The sequence below is a fragment of the Mchenga conophoros genome, linkage group LG3 (genome assembly GCF_057382185.1).
Source record: "Mchenga conophoros isolate Kocher_MC1m ecotype Shallow Benthic linkage group LG3, M_conophoros_male_GT1.1, whole genome shotgun sequence".
Taxonomy (NCBI): Eukaryota; Metazoa; Chordata; class Actinopteri; order Cichliformes; family Cichlidae; genus Mchenga; species Mchenga conophoros.
Genome location: NC_140528.1, coordinates 21,608,411 through 21,625,834, shown reverse-complemented (window position 1 = coordinate 21,625,834; position 17,424 = coordinate 21,608,411). Strand labels below are relative to the sequence as shown.

At 42.5% G+C, this 17,424-nt stretch overlaps 1 protein-coding gene across 1 annotated transcript; it reads left to right on the top strand.

The window, feature by feature from the left end:
• Positions 1-211: 211 nt before the first annotated feature.
• LOC146577668 (protein NLRC3-like) lies at positions 212-6,886 on the top strand. Its single transcript, XM_085268278.1, has 6 exons — positions 212-281; positions 469-562; positions 669-782; positions 4,267-4,345; positions 4,742-4,970; positions 5,112-6,886. The coding sequence occupies exons 1-6, from the start codon at positions 212-214 to the stop codon at positions 6,884-6,886; spliced, it is 2,361 nt and encodes a 786-aa protein (XP_085124404.1).
• The last annotated feature ends 10,538 nt before the right edge of the window (positions 6,887-17,424 follow it).

Sequence of the window (17,424 nt, the reverse complement as noted above, 5' to 3'; positions counted from 1 at the left end):
GTAGGACTACAGTAATGGAGGATTTGGAGGCTGAACTGGGCTCTGTGACACTTTTTGTAGTGAACTGATGAAAGCTGCGTCTCAGATGGATGTTAGTCCAACACATCAGACACGACCTCTGCAGCTCTCAGTTGATGTGCACATGAATGATTTGTGTTTCCTCTGCAGGTGAAGGTAGAAAGTGTGTGTGAGCTGATGTGAACTGAGCAGCATGGATCAGTGTGAGGACAGAGAGGAGGGAGTCCCTCCCTCTAAAAGCACTCTGTGTGGGGAACATGAGAGCCAGACCAAAGCTCAGAGGTGAGATGACCATCTCTAACTGTCCATGACTCTTCTCCATGTCACAGCTCAGCACTCACATCACTGCTCCATCATTATTCACACTCATACCTCTGTGTGTGTTGTTTTAAAGCCCAGAGCTGTGGGGCGTACCAGGCTCAGCTGGACATAACCCTGAAACTAATCCAGAACCTGGACCTGAACCCAGCTGTGTTTCCTTAAAGAGCAACATGTCGAAGGGTGTTGGTGTAAAATTTAACAAAACTCTGTTATGTGACAAAGAGTAAGTACATTATTTTTATGAGATTGTTCATCATGTCTTTAATTTAATATTTCCAGTTTTTCCTTCCTGTCTCATGAAGCTGTGACATTTATTGTTTTTCTTTTAGGATCAATAAGAGGCCAGAATCTCCTGGACCTGAACCCAGCTGTGTTTCCTTAAAGAGCAACATCTCGAAGGATGTTGCTCTAAACTTTAAAGGCTGTTCTTCTGCTGCTGAGAGGTAATGTGTGTCTAGATGTTGTTCCTGACTCTGTATTTCTGAATAAATCGTCATGTTTAATATCAGCTCAGCTCTTTTTCACACATTTCTATGTTGGTATGTGAAGCGGTGTGTGTTGGAGTGTTTCCACAAACACAGCAGTCAGAGTGGAAAGAGTGGATGTTGTAGGAGGTGTTTGTGTAGTGAAGAGGCTGAGTGTCTGTAGGACTCCAGCTGCTCCAGCAGGTGTCTCCTTTGTGCTTTGCTTCAAACACAGTGTAGGGAGGAGCTTCCACTCAGGTGTTTCAGGTGTTGCTGGATGGAGGAGGACAAATAGTTTTTCCCTTCAGTGACACTTCAGCAGCTCAATGTTCTGGGAGATGTTTGTCTTTATGAAGGTTTATGGATTCTTGTTCTTACTTTGGTTAAACTGAGCAATACATTTTCCATCTAACATTTAAAGTAAATTTCCAGGTGAATAAAAGATCTGCAGCTGCAGCCTCTGTGATGTTTCACAGTCTGAAAGTAACAAATTCAACCAGAGTTCAAACAAAGGCTTAATATACGTGTGTGTTTGATATAATGCCAACAAGTACAAACAGGTGTTCTTACAGGTCTTAATCACAGAGGTCTGATAAGTCTGGTGACTTTCACACTCAGCAATTTTGCTGCCTTTTATTTTATATTGGCCTTTTTAAAGCCCTTCAAAGTCTCCCACATTCATACAGAGCTTTTAACACCAAACTCCTTTACAGTCCTTCTCCTCTCACACACGATCACACGACTGATTTGTCTGCAGCAGCTGTGTTACTGCTAGTATTTTATTATGTGTGTAATCTCCTCATATTGTTCCTGTGGTTTAGTTTGACTTCCTTCTGCAAACTCAGCTGCTCTGTTGCTGATACACGTCTCCATGAATATGATTGATCAGATGCTGCCAACACCATGTGTTTCATGTGAGCGCTCAGCTGAAACCCTGGGTTGACTTATCGAGTTAATAACAAGCTTCACGTGACTGTGAATGCTAAAGTGAATCAGATAAAGGAAAGAGACCCTGCTAATGTTGGACTCACTTCTTAGTGTAGATCCCAGGAGGAAGTTCAACATAGCCATTCTTTGTGCTAGCTCGACCAAACCTGAGACCACAGTGCAGGATAATGATCATCATCTGTCTCTGTCAAGGACATTTAAAATCCACAAATAACAAACATAATTATATTTGATCATTAAAAATGATGATTAAACAAAGTGTCAAACATACTTAAGTAGAAGGACTGATGTTTGTGTTAAAATACCCTCTTAAAGCTGAAATAATGATTCAACTTCTTTACTCAAGTAAAGGTAAAAGAGTCCAGGCTCTGAAATGTACTCACAGTATTAAAGTAAAAACGCCATCTTTGAAGGAAATTTCTGCCAGTTTTTGTGCAAAGTTACCTGAATTTCTACCTCCAACATTAATATGAGAAAATTATCTGAACTTTTATTCTAATGAATTTAATCAGCTTGAACATTTTGTAGCACAAAAGTAGAAAAAACCCAAAGGGAATCAAAAATAGCTCCGTTTGCTGTTGCCTGCATTGTAGATGGGCGGCTTTGCCTCAACACCTAAACAGGAAAATGAGTTTAGTCAAGTATTAAAGTGGGATTGAAGAGGTGAGGAAACCAGAGATCAGGTGTTGTGGTGCAGCATTAAGATAAGATGGGGCCTGATTATTTAAGACCTTGTATGTGAGGAGCAGCCAATGAAGGGAAGCCAAAACAGGAGAAATCTGCTCTCTCTTTCTAGTCCCGGTCAGGACTCTTGCTGCAGCATTTTGGACTAACTGAAGGCTTTTCAGGGAGTTTTTAGGACATCCTGATAATAATGAATTACAGTCGTCCAGCCTGGAAGTAATAAATGCATGAACTAGTTTTTCAGCGTCACTCTTTTTAGCATTTTTTAACAACAAGCTTCTGTCTATTAGGGCTCTTGTCTCGCCGACTGCTGCCTCAGATCCGAGTCTTTCTCCTGTGTGCTCAGCTGTCTTAGAGCAGTTTGATCCCGTCTCCCTTAATGACTTGACTGCGGTAGTTCGTAACCTAAGATCATCACACTGCCCCTCTGATTGTCGCCCCCCAACTACTCTTTCAAGGATTGTCAGGTTGGAGATTGGCCTATAATTAGCTAAGACAGCTGGGTCTAGGGATGCTTTTTAAGTAAAGGTTTAACTACAGCCAGCTAGGGATGGGTACCGTTTAGATTTGAAAACCTGTTAAATCAGAATCAGTTGCTGATGATGGCTTTTTTATTTTACATCAATCACGTATAATCTTAACTCAAAGTGAACATAGACTTGATTGAAGTAACTCAGATCAGCCAATTCAAAATGCTAATTCAATCAACTCTGAGTTCATGGCTAGACTCAGTTTGTTGGCCCTGCACCTTAAAACTATTCCCTGTTTGTCCCTCGTGTTTTTTGGATATTGTTTTCACATCTTATGTCACGGCTAGCGGGGCGAGCCATGTTGAATTTAATAAAGGACCCAAGATGCAGACACTGCTGTGAAGTGAGTGAGCTTTATTGAAACGGTGAAGTGCAGTGGAGATGGCCTGTGCAGAAGCTAAGATAACCTCTACTGAAAAAAACAAAAAACTAACCTGAAACCTTAAACGGAGACACGGGGAGACAACACAGACGAACCAGCAACAAGCAGGAGAAAACAAAGGGCTCATATACACAAAAGAGCCATCAGGGAATGAGAAAAGGGAGACACAGCAGGATTCATTGGACATAACCAGACAAGGGGAAGCAAAAGTAGACACACTAACATAGGACATGGCACTGTCAAAATAAAACAGGAAGTGAACACAGAGACACAATACTAACACAGTACAGAGGGAACACAGAAACCAAAACCTCAGAACTAGAAAATCTTAATCAGAATGAAATTGTAACAAAAGACAATAACAATCAAAACAAAACCACTGAGTCCACAGACTCGGGACATACATCGGCTCAAAACTGTGGTCATAAATATTTTGTACTTGTAAATCAGACTGTGTAGTTGTGAACTGAGTTTTGTAACATTGTGAAACAAAATATCTGGAAAGTTCATGTTTTTGCGTTCATTGATTTGTGTGTGTAAAAATGTAATAAATGTAATAAATGTAAGAAACATTAGAACTACTTTTGCTGACACAAAGTTTGGCGAGCACTGCAAGTTGTCCCTTTAAACCAGTCACTGATATAAAGAGAGCACCTTGTTCCAGGGCATCTGAGCATGGAGGGAAAGCTTTATGCAGGAGATGGTAAGAGCTGTTGGGACTAAAGAAACTGAGCAGAAAACTACAGACATCTGGAAACTGAGTTGTTAATTCTCAGTGGGATCAGCAGGACTAGCAAAGCTTCACCATGACAGTCATCTGATTGACTGAACCCATCCAAACATCACTTCATGGACCTTTAGCTTGTGTCTGTGTGTGGACAGACATAACATGAGTTAATTATACATTACTCCTCCACAGAGTGGACCAGCAGAGAGCAGAGGTTTCCACTGGTCAGTCTGCACAGCAACATCAAACACACCTGGACTCTGTGGTTATGGTTTGTAGTACTATGTTTACATTTGTTCTTTTCAGTCACCTCTATGCTGCACTTTGTGGACCAGAGGATTGTCAGTGTGTCCAACATAAGTCAGAGTTTGGGCTCCATGATTTCAGTCAGATTGGGGTGACTGTAGCTCAGGAGGGGAGCAGGTCAGCTACTAGTTAGGTTTGTGAATCAAACCCTGGCTGGCAAATGTACTGGGTAACGTACTAAACCCAAGCTGCCCTCTGATGCATCCATCAGAGTGTGAAAGAAAGTATTTAAGCATAGAACAATGTGCTTGGTTGAATGAGGCATGTTGTATAAATGCTTTGTGTGCACAGAGTATCAAAGAGAGCTATATAAGAACCAGTCCATTTACCACTGGGTAATTCATATAGTCTTCTTTTCCAGCGGCTGGAGGACAACATCACCATGTTTGTGAAGAACGAGCTGAAGAAGATCCAGAAGCTTCTGAGTCCAGATCACCCAGAAACTTTAAAGAGCCAGATGGAGGATGAGGAGATGTTTGAAGGAGAGGATGAAGATGAAAGAAAGAGCTGCAGAGAAGCATTTCTGAAGATCACACTCCACTTCTTGAGGAGACTTAAGCAGCATGAGATGGCTGACCATCTGCAGAGCAGTAAGAGAATTTCTCTAAAGACTGAATATTGATCTTTCCTAATAGCTCAAGAAATGGACCAATAGACATTCATCCTTTCAGGGTACTGAAAGGCTATGATATTTATTATATAATATTTTTTTCTGAATTTCTTACCTTCAGAAATATTTGCTCCACTCTGTAAACGAGAACTTAAAGCCCAACTGAAGAAGAAGTTCCAGTGTGTGTTTGAGGGCATCGCTAAAGCAGGAAGCCCAACCCTCCTGAACCAGATCTACACAGAGCTCTACATCACAGAGGGAGGGACTGCAGAGGTCAATGATGAACATGAGGTCAGACAGATTGAAACAGCATCCAGGAAACCAGACAGACCAGAAACAACAATCAGACAAGAAGACATCTTTAAAGCCTCACCAGGAAGAGACGAACCAATCAGAACAGTGCTGACAAAGGGAGTGGCTGGCATTGGGAAAACAGTCTTAACACAGAAATACAGCCTGGACTGGGCTGAAGACAAAGCCAACCAGGACATCCAGTTCATATTTCCATTCACTTTCAGAGAGCTGAATGTGCTGAAAGAGGAAAAGTTCAGCTTGGTGGAACTTGTTCATCACTTCTTTAATCAAACTAACGAATCAGGAATCTGCAGGCTTGAAGACTTCCAGGTTGTGTTCATACTTGATGGTCTGGATGAGTGTCGACTTAATTTGGACTTCAAGAAAACTAAAATCCTGACTGAAACAAGAAAGTCCACCTCATTGGATGAGCTGCTGACAAACCTCATCAGAGGGAACCTGCTCCCTTCTGCTCGCCTTTGGATAACAACACGACCTGCAGCAGCCAATCAGATCCCTCCTTGGTGTGTCGACATGGTGACAGAGGTCAGAGGGTTCACTGACCCACAGAAGGAGGAGTACTTCAGGAAGAGATTCAGAGATGAGGAGCAGGCCAGCAGGATCATCTCCCACATCAAGAAAGCTCGAAGCCTCCACATCATGTGTCACATCCCAGTCTTCTGCTGGATCACTGCTACAGTTCTGGAGGATGTGCTGGAAACCAGAGAGGGAGGAGAGCTGCCCAACACCCTGACTGAGATGTACATCCACTTCCTGGTGGTTCAGGCCAAAGTCAAGAGGATCAAATATGATGGAGGAGCTGAGACAGATCCACACTGGAGTCCAGAGAGCAGGAAGATGATTGAGTCACTGGGAAAACTGGATTTTGATCAGCTGCAGAAAGGAAACCTGATCTTCTATGAACCAGACCTGACAGAGTGTGGCATCGATATCAGAGCAGCCTCAGTGTACTCAGGAGTGTTCACACAGATCTTTAAAGAGGAGAAACAACTGTACCAGAACAAGGTGTTCTGCTTTGTTCATCTCAGTGTTCAGGAGTTTCTGGCTGCTCTTCATGTCCACCTGACCTTCATCAACTCTGGACTCAATCTGCTGGAAGAGCAACAAACAAGCTCTCAGACAGAGAAATACTTCTACCAGTGTGCTGTGGACAAGGCCTTACAGAGCTCCAATGGACACCTGGACTTGTTCCTTCGTTTTCTCTTGGGTCTGAAGACTAATCAAACTCGTTTGCAAGGCCTGATGACACAGACAGGAAGTAGCTCACAGACCAATAAAGAAGCAGTTCAGTACATCAAGAAGAAGCTCAGTGAGAATCTGTCTGCAGAGAAAAGCATCAATCTGTTTCACTGTCTGAATGAACTGAATGATCGTTCTCTAGTGGAGGAGATCCAACAGTCCCTGAGTTCAGGACGTCTCTCCACAGATAAACTGTCTCCTGCTCAGTGGTCAGCTCTGGTCTTCATCTTACTGTCATCAGAAAAAGATCTGGATGTGTTTGACCTGAATAAATACTTTGCTTCAGAGGAGGCTCTTCTGAGGCTGCTGCCAGTGGTCAAAGCCTCTAAAAAAGCTCTGTAAGTTATAAAGTTTTTATTATTTAATTTGGTTGGTATGTTATGGAAAACACACTGCCATGAACTTCTGTTTTGTTTTTGTCAAAATCACTGTAGTATAATCACTGTACCTTTATATACACGTGACTTGTATTAATGCTGCTGCCCTCTTGTGGCTAAAGTGTAATTATGTTATTGTTATTAGGGAGGATTTGAGAGTAAGGCTACGTTCACACTGCAGGCGAAAGCGCATCAAATCCGATTTTTCTGACCTTTATAAATCTGACTTTTTTGACCCTATGCGACCCATATCCGATCATGCTATGACAGTGTGAACGTCGCGAATCCGATATTTTCAAATCCGACCTGGGTCACTTTCGTATGTGGTACTGAATCCGATACATTTCCGATGTTTTAGAAAGCGACTGCTGTTTGAACGGTCATGTCGCATTAAATCCGTCTTTTACGTCACCAACACAAGACAGACGCCAATTATCAGCGCCCGATAAGACATCGCGAACGCTTCCTGGCCATCCCGTGTAGATGTCAGTGAAACTGTTGGGAAGACAACGTTGGAGAAACGTGAACATTTTATTTGTACTGTATAATCTGCAGATTCTGACAGAAATCTGCAGCTATCCTTTGAAGCACCGCTCCTCTAAAACAGCAATAAGGATCATTATTAGGTTATCTACATTATTATGTAAATAACAAAATAACTTAAAGCAAAAATTGGGAAACGTAAAGTCCGAAGTCTTCATATTAAGGGTCATCTGTCAAACAATATTCTTTGCTCTGGGTCTAAACAGAGCGCGTTGTGTGTGAAGTCTTCTTTTGCGCATGCAAATGCACAAATGCGTCCTTCATTTCCCCGAATTTGAAGGATTCGTCGGGTGTGTCCTTCGTGGCCCACCATATCCCAGAATTCATAGCGCGGCCCAGCCAAATTTCAGCTGCCAACAATGGCGGCTGCTACTAAGTTTTCAAATTACTCTTATTAATCTTTCTGGGTCACAAAATAAACTTTTAACATATTTTCAGGCGAGAAAGTAGCTGTGTAAACTTCAAATATCTGCTTGGTTTATCAAGACATCGCATATTTGCAAAAGTGTGCCGACGTTTTCGGAGACGTCTGTTACCCACCCGCTCGCTAGCAAGCCGGGGGGTTCAATGGTCACTCCAGCCGGCGAGAGCAGCGGACGCCCGGCTTCATCGTTTTCAGACCCCGCTCTTTGGCTACTCAGGTTAAACATGATATATAAGTCACTCGGATAACTTAAAAATGTAATTGTTTGCCTTTTTTCTGTGTTTTATTTGTTCCGGAGTAAATCGGTTTGGCTGAGATCAAAGTTCCTCCGGGATTTTCACACTGCTGAATAAACGTTAAACAGGAAACTGATTAAACAGAAGTGTGAGACGGTCGAGAATTTACGCCAGTGTCCTGTTATATTTTAGATAGCAAGGAGCAGACGGCCGAGTTTATTAAACTCCACCGACACAGCGGTGACGCAAATCTGAAGGCTAGACCGTCCCATTTCACAGCCTCGCACTTCCAGCCTTTTCGATCTTTGAAGGACCCGGCCCACGTAGACCGCGAATACCGGGTCCTCCGAAGGATGCAGCCGACGTTTTGGGACAAAGCTAGTGTGCGATGTTCTTTCAGTGTTGCACTTTGTAGACGCTCCCTGAGCACTGGTCTCACAGCCAGCTGCACATAGAGACCAGTGTTGTTAGTCCAGGTCAGAAGATGACTTGTTGGAATGAAAATGAGCTTGTAGTTTGTCTGCTTTAATAATGTGACTGGAAAAAGGTGTTGGACTTCAAATATGTCCATTTCTTTCACACTTCACCTTTAAAAGTGAAGCCTTGTGGTTCCTGGAAGGAAAAACACGACTTTTTCAAGTCTTTGTCCTGTTTTTATGATAAATGTATGACTTTAATGTGAAACATTCAGAGTTTTTACTCTTGTTGTGTTTGTTTGAAGCTGCTTCCTGTTGGCTTCAGCTGTTTGGAGTTTCCATTTTCTAAACTTCTACATTCTGAACCTTCTTCAGCTCTGAACAGATGATGAAACACTGAATGATTTCAAGCTCACACTTTGTCTAATAAACTTACATCTTTCATTCTTTATACAGATTGAGGGACTGTGGTTTGTCAGAGATCAGCTGTGATTATCTGGCAGCAGCACTGAAGTCCAACCCCTCCCATCTGAGACAGCTGGAGCTGAGTGACAACTACAAGCTGCAGGATTCAGGAGTGAAGCATCTGTGTGGTTTCCTGGAGAGTCCAGGATGTGGACTTGAAACTCTGAGGTCAGTCAGCATGTTTTAGTTGTGCTGAGATGAATATGATGTGAAAGTTGTGCTGACACTAAACTGCAGACATCAGGCTGATATTATACTGATCCACACTGAGGATCTTCATGGTAAAGTCTGTTTTCTTCTTCTCTGGTTTAGTCCATTGACTGCAGCAGAACAATGTTCACATTTCAAACAGTGATACTCAACGTATGGCCCGCGGCCCACACGCGGCCTGCCCACCTTCCCTGATTCAGAGAGAGGGGACCCTGATTAACTGTGTAGTGTTCTTCCTCACAGTTCTAAGTATCAGACACAACAATGAATAATCCACAGCTGACTGTCTTTAGCAGGTCAAAGGTCACGGCACACAGCAGACAGTGGGAAATATTATAATTCTGATCATTTATCAGCACATATCCATATGTATAAAAACAAAGCTGACACTGTGAGACTTGATCAGAGGTGTGATCATCACAGCAGAGGCCTTTGTGTCAAAGTCACTGAGGATCAAACAGAAACACATGAAGCAGATTTTCCTATTCTGGCTTTTTTATAGCAGATAACCTTCAAAATATTCTGCAGTCCATCAAAAACTGAAGCAAACCATGAATCAACATGTGAACATGAGCTGATGCTGCTGAAGTGAAGCAAAGTTACAGAGGTTTGATTACAGACACAGCTGAGAGTTTGTAATCTGTCATCATTTTAAAAGGTTTACATTTCTTCAGTATATCCACATTTGCAGCTGCTACCTCAACCTCCACTTGTCCAACACAACTGCTGTCCACTGCCTCCATGACATTGTGATTTTGCTGTTGGTCTTCTGTCAGATCTTCATCAATCACTTCTGCACGGGGCACACCTTCAGACTCTGCAGCTGCATAACGAAAGCCTGTAAGATAAAATTAGACATAAGGTAAATGTACACCAATATTCCAATGACAGGTGTGTGATTCATCTGGAAGTTATGTGCGGATTAGTGTACAGTGATAGCAATTTAGTATGTTTTTAGAGGGGGGGGGGTTGTTTACCTTCGATGGGTGCTCTTTTTCGCTTCCGTTGCGTACGCCTTGAGTGCCGGTCCGAGTCTGATACAGGTATGTCGTCATGCCCCATGTGCAGTGTTGGTGCCCAGTCTGGATTTGTTACATCCATTTCATATGCTGGTTTGCCTGCAATAATGCCAAATCATAAGCTACTCAGTCGACATGATGTGGTTCTGCTGCATCACACATTAGCATGTTTTATCTCATTATCTATGACCGCAGCACGTTGAAAATAACACTAAAAGCCTTTCAAGAGTGATATGAATTAATTTAGAACTCACCGGAAAGAAAATGCCGTGAGCAAACCAACAAAAAGCTGGGGATTGCAGAGAACTCGATATCCGCTCGTCTCACCGCTGCAATCCAAGCCTGACATCTTTGTTTAGTAATATCGGATACATGGGATCCCTCACGTTGCCTCCAGGATGGAAAACGATGAAAAGAGAGCCCGTTATCCAGCTTCTTGCCTTCACGATCGTGTGATCTAACGTTGCAACCGACAACACAACACGTACGATCCATAGCTGAAATGGTATCCTTTGGCTGGCCTACTGTCATGGCGGAAGGGGGCATGGCCCATCTCCCGTGACATCACGCTCCAAAGCCCTATAGGTGGGAAAATGTACCATGTCGACCAATCAAAAATGATATGGAAACATGACATTTGGTTGTTTAGCAAAAGGGGGAAGTTTTAGGAGTGACCGGCAAGAGAGAGCGAGTGAGCGAAAGAGAGAGAGAGTTTTGATACGTGAGAGATTTGTGACGTTTACCGTGTTTGGTCTCAAGTTAGTTTGTTGTCTTGTGTATTTAGTGTGTAGCTGTTGTTTTGTGTGTCAGTTCTACTAGTGATCGTCACAGTTGCTGCCTTAAAGCCAACAAAGGCAGATTGCAGTGTAAACGCTGAGTGACACACCTGCTGTCAGACCTGCAGGTTTATCCCTGTGCTGTTCTCATATGTGTTAGAGTGACACAAACTATTGTTTGACACCTGATTGTTCTGTAAATAGTTTGAAATGATTATATGAAAAACGTCTGAGCCTTGGCTGCATTTTTTGGTAAATAGTACCATATAACTTTGTTGTTTGCAAAACGTGTGCGTATTTTTAAAAGTGTACAATCTCTATTTGCATTTCAAGTTATGAAGATGATTCGTTAAACATGTGTGTGGTTTTTACAGTCAAAATATCACTTTCTACTTGTATTTTAAATTTTGTCTGAATTTAGATAAATTGTGCTGATACAGTTGGTCAAAATGAGAAAATAACAGATTGGCAAGATAAACTGTTTTTAAAGGTAAAATATAGAGGCCACATCAAAAGTAGTCAAGAAGGGTTAAAGGCTAAAAGCAAAGTTGTCACTGTTGGGTCTGTGTTTCCACAAGCCCCGCTAATTCTAGAGACTTATTCATCATGAAGAAAACAAGACAGTCGATCGATCAATTATTTGCGAAAGGGAGGCCTCGTCTGTGTCCACCACGAAAATGACCACAGATCTGACCTCCTGCTGCTACCTTTTATTGGGAGACAGTTCACACAAAACACGTCAGAACAAAGCCACGCCCCCTTTGTTCTAAGACAAAGCATTTTATGTATATGTGTGAACTTCTGTAAGAGTGTGTGTGTGTGTGTGTGTGTGTGTGTGTGTGTGTCAGACCTCCTGCTGACCAAAGGGTCGTAAACCCAGGAAGTTTACATCAAAAGAAACAGATCTTCCAGATAGGATGTATCTACAATAAAACCTCCCCCAGCACAGAGTGGTTGGAGAGGTGGCCAGGATCAAAGGAATGGCTTTGATCCTACTGCTTGAACTAAGACTGTACAAATTTAAGAAACACAATGGCAACATTCAACAATTAGACTTAACAGTCACCAAGTACTGTTTATATTTGTGTGTATTGCTGCAGCTTTTTTGAGTATTAATTTGGTGCCTTTGTGTGAAATAATGGTATTGTGAGTGATCCATATAGTCACAAAGAATAGCCACTTATTTCTGTGCTACCAAAGTTCCCCGGCTTTCATTCAAAATGTGTTTATCGTCAGCACCTGCACATTAAACTACTTAAACATTATAAATGTCTTCAAGCTCACACTGAGGCCTGTGGGGTACTATCAGCCACTGAGACAGTACACACATTTATATGTGTTTGTATATGAATATTTCATACTTTAAGACTGCCTGTTTATTTAAGGGAGATGAACAAAATACATTGGAATTGTACAAAATAATATCATGGATGATAAATTAAATAGATTTTAAGTAGATGCTTGTGCATTCTTAAAGTCTTATATGTTGAACTGAACTATGTGATCTGTTCAAAGCCTTAATCTTAATTTGAAGTGAAATGTGCATTTTGAGTTTATACACTATGTATATAAGGCGACCGTTTCCTTTTGCAGTATTTTTGTGTGGTGTACTTTTCTATGTCTTAACAAAAGGGGAACAAAGGTGTTTAAGTTCACCTAGGATGATGTGTTTTAATTTTCACATGGTCTTGCTTGAATTTGACCCTGACAAAGGCGTATGAACTCTGTCAGCTGTTTGGAGTTTCCATTTTCTAAACTTCTACATTCTGAACCTTCTTCAGCTCTGAACAGATGATGAAACACTGAATGATTTCAAGCTCACACTTTGTCTAATAAACTTACATCTTTCATTCTTTATACAGATTGAGGGGCTGTGGTTTGTCAGAGATCAGCTGTGATTATCTGGCAGCAGCACTGAAGTCCAACCCCTCCCATCTGAGAGAGCTGGAGCTGAGCTCCAACAACAAGCTGCAGGATTCAGGAGTGAAGCATCTGTGTGGTTTCCTGGAGAGTCCAGGATGTGGACTTGAAACTCTGGGGTCAGTCAGCATGTTTTAGTTGTGCTGAGATGAATATGATGTGAAAGTTGTGCTGACACTAAACTGCAGACATCAGGCTGATATTATACTGATCCACACTGAGGATCTTCATGGTAAAGTCTGTTTTCTTCTTCTCTGGTTTAGTCCATTGACTGCAGCAGAACAATGTTCACATTTCAAACCTTCAAAGAAGAAGAAAAATCCTCCACTGGATAATTCACTGTGAAACTCTCCAACTCTTCATTCCACCTTAAAGTCTGTCTGACACTGAAATCCAAAGCAAAATGTGCATTTGCTTTACAGACAGCAGTCCAACACAAACATACACACATCATCCAAAACACAGTCCAACATCCAAATCTCCTCCACTGCCAGCATGAATGATGGGAAAGAGAAGGAGGAACACTCTGACATTCAGGGTTAGAATGAGTTTCATGAAGCAGACTGTGAAGATCAAAGCTGCATTAGAAAGCTTACATGAATGAATGAGTGGACAGAAGTGGACAGAGATCATCCGAAGCACTTCAAAGGCTTTAAATCAGCACATTTCTCTTTATTCTTTATCAACTCTGTTAGTTTCTCTCAGTTTTCTGTGGAATGAAGCTAACAGCAGGCTAATAAGATGCTGACCAATAGGTTTCTATTAAAGGTTGTAATTTGTATATGAAAAAGTGCTTTGGCTCAGCAGGGATCAGCTTACAGGTAGAATACAGCTGCTGGATGGGATTAGCATGTCATAGCTATCTACCAAACTGCTAACTGGGGGATTTCAGGCCATCTATGGATCATTTTTGCTAACTGTTTATTCAGCTTAGGCTCACAGGGCTGCAGCCTGTGCCCTAGCTGTCATAGGGCAAGAGGCGTGGTCCACCTGCACAGGTGAGCAGTCCATCACAGGGCCAACAGAGAGAGACAGAGAAGCACTCTCTCACATCCACACCTACAGCCAATTTAGAAGCACCAATGAACCTAAGCAGCATTTCATTGGACTGTGGGAGAACATCCAACCTCCACAGAAAGGCCAACAAGCTTCAACCTACAACCTTCTTGCTTTAAGGCACTAGTGCGAACCACTTTCCCCCATTTCAGCCCAAATCCTGCATCTTCCTGTTTTTGACTCCAGGCCAGCTCCACTAACACTTTCTCATCAGACACTGCCACCTAGTGGAGGAAGTCTTAGTCCCATTTGAAGCTTCAGATGACAGTTAGTTCCTTTACAAAGAGGTGGAGGTGGTGGGGCCACAGCACCATCATCACTGAGTGCCATAGGACACTTAACCTTTGTTTCCATATGCTGGGAACTTCCTGTTGTTCCAAGGAGGACTGGAAAATGTGTGAAAATCTCCCAGTCAGTTCCTCACAGCACACTTCAATCATTTCCCTCCCACAGCATCAGGACCAGGGCTTTTTCTCTCTTTGGTCCCACTAAGAGATTTCCACACAAACACCTCATCAGTGGGACTCTCAGAGCTACCAGCCCTTTGCTACAATCACAAAGCTCTTCATTGAAATCAATGATATCAAAGCTGGAATCAAATGAGTCCAAGTCTTCTGCTGATTCAGCATCACATTCATCTTTGCTCCTTGTTCTGCATCCCCACCATGGACTTCATTCCTTTCCAAGCCAGCCTTGAGTGTCCTTTATTCAGCTCATCCTCTGCTTTACTTTTACACCTGATTTTAGCTGCTTTATCTCTCTTTCAACAAGTTTCTGTGCCTCAATCTTTTTCTTCTCTCCCTCATAACAAGACAGCTTCTTCTGCCTGAGAACATGTTGGAGTGATTTACTAATCCAGGGCTGCTTATTGGGGAAAATACTTCCTGTTTCCAAAGTAATCCCCATTTTTCCCAGAAAGAAATGTAAGTAGAAATCGATGATCTAAGTGAGAACATGAGCCTTTAAAAAGTCCCAGTGGGTGCAGTCAAAGCAGTCCCTCAGTCCCAGTATATAGTCTTTGGTCCAGACTGGAACAACTGTGTGCCCAGTTTGAGCTCTCTTCAGTCCTGTGACCTGACAGACCCAGAGGGGCCATCACATCACATTTAGAAGCTCCCCTAATGGAGCCACAACACATGTCCAACACTTAGTCTGTCTTGTTGGACCAACTGGAAGAAATGATTCAAGGACTTAGTCACAGAACAGAGATTCAAATCTCCAAAATCCAACTGGCTGCATCAGGACATATAGTCTGAAACTCTGCACAGTTTCCTGTTTGAAGCTGCTTCCTGTTGGCTTCAGCTGTTTGGAGTTTCCATTTTCTAAACTTCTACATTCTGAACCTTCTTCAGCTCTGAACAGATGATGAAACACTGAATGATTTCAAGCTCACACTTTGTCTAATAAACTTACATCTTTCATTCTTTATACAGATTGAGGAGCTGTGGTTTGTCAAAGATCAGCTGTGATTATCTGGCAGCAGCACTGAAGTCCAACCCCTCCCATCTGAGACAGCTGGACCTGAGCTGGAACAAAAAGCTGCAGGATTCAGGAGTGAAGCATCTGTGTGGTTTCCTGGAGAGTCCAGGATGTGGACTTGAAACTCTGGGGTCAGTCAGCATGTTTTAGTTGTGCTGAGATGAATATGATGTGAAAGTTGTGCTGACACTAAACTGCAGACATCAGGCTGATATTATACTGATCCACACTGAGGATCTTCATGGTAAAGTCTGTTTTCTTCTTCTCTGGTTTAGTCCATTGACTGCAGCAGAACAATGTTCACATTTCAAACAGTGAGACTCAACGTATGGCCCGCGGCCCACACGCGGCCTGCCCACCTTCCCTGATTCAGAGAGAGGGGACCCTGATTAACTGTGTAGTGTTCTTCCTCACAGTTCTAAGTATCAGACACAACAATGAATAATCCACAGCTGACTGTCTTTAGCAGGTCAAAGGTCACGGCACACAGCAGACAGTGGGAAATATTATAACTCTGATCATTTATCAGCACATATCCATATGTATAAAAACAAAGCTGACACTGTGAGACTTGATCAGAGGTGTGATCATCACAGCAGAGGCCTTTGTGTCAAAGTCACTGAGGATCAAACAGAAACACATAAAGCAGATTTTCCTGTTCTGGCTTTTTATAGCAGATAACCTTCAAAATATTCTGCAGTCCATCAAAAACTGAAGCAAACCATGAATCAACATGTGAACATGAGCTGATGCTGCTGAAGTGAAGCAAAGTTACAGAGGTTTGATTACAGACACAGCTGAGAGTTTGTAATCTGTCATCATTTTAAAAGGTTTACATTTCTTCAGTATATCCACATTTGCAGCTGGTACCTCAACCTCCACTTGTCCAACACAACTGCTGTCCACTGCCTCCATGACATTGTGATTTTGCTGTTGGTCTTCTGTCAGATCTTCATCAATCACTTCTGCACGGGGCACACCTTCAGACTCTGCAGCTGCATAACGAAAGCCTGTAAGATAAAATTAGACATAAGGTAAATGTACACCAATATTCCAATGACAGGTGTGTGATTCATCTGGAAGTTATGTGCGGATTAGTGTACAGTGATAGCAATTTAGTATGTTTTTAGAGGGGGGGGGGGGTTGTTTACCTCCGATGGGTGCTCTTTTTCGTTTCCGTTGCGTACGCCTTGAGTGCCGGTCCGAGTCTGATACAGGTATGTCGTCATGCCCCATGTGCAGTGTTGGTGCCCAGTCTGGATTTGTTACATCCATTTCATATGCTGGTTTGCCTGCAATAATGCCAAATCATAAGCTACTCAGTCGACATGATGTGGTTCTGCAGCATCACACATTAGCATGTTTTATCTCATTATCTATGACCTCAGCACGTTGAAAATAACACTAAAAGCCTTTCAAGAGTGATATGAATTAATTTAGAACTCACCGGAAAGAAAATGCCGTGAGCAAACCAACAAAAAGCTGGGGATTGCAGAGAACTCGATATCCGCTCGTCTCACCGCTGCAATCCAAGCCTGACGTCTTTGTTTAGTAATATCGGATACATGGGATCCCTCACGTTGCCTCCAGGATGGAAAACGATGAAAAGAGAGCCCGTTATCCAGCTTCTTGCCTTCACGATCGTGTGATCTAACGTTGCAACCGACAACACAACACGTACGATCCATAGCTGAAATGGTATCCTTTGGCTGGCCTACTGTCATGGCGGAAGGGGGCGTGGCCCATCTCCCGTGACATCACGCTCCAAAGCCCTATAGGTGGGAAAATGTACCATGTCGACCAATCAAAAATGATATGGAAACATGACATTTGGTTGTTTAGCAAAAGGGGGAAGTTTTAGGAGTGACCGGCAAGAGAGAGCGAGTGAGCGAAAGAGAGAGAGAGTTTTGATACGTGAGAGATTTGTGACGTTTACCGTGTTTGGTCTCAAGTTAGTTT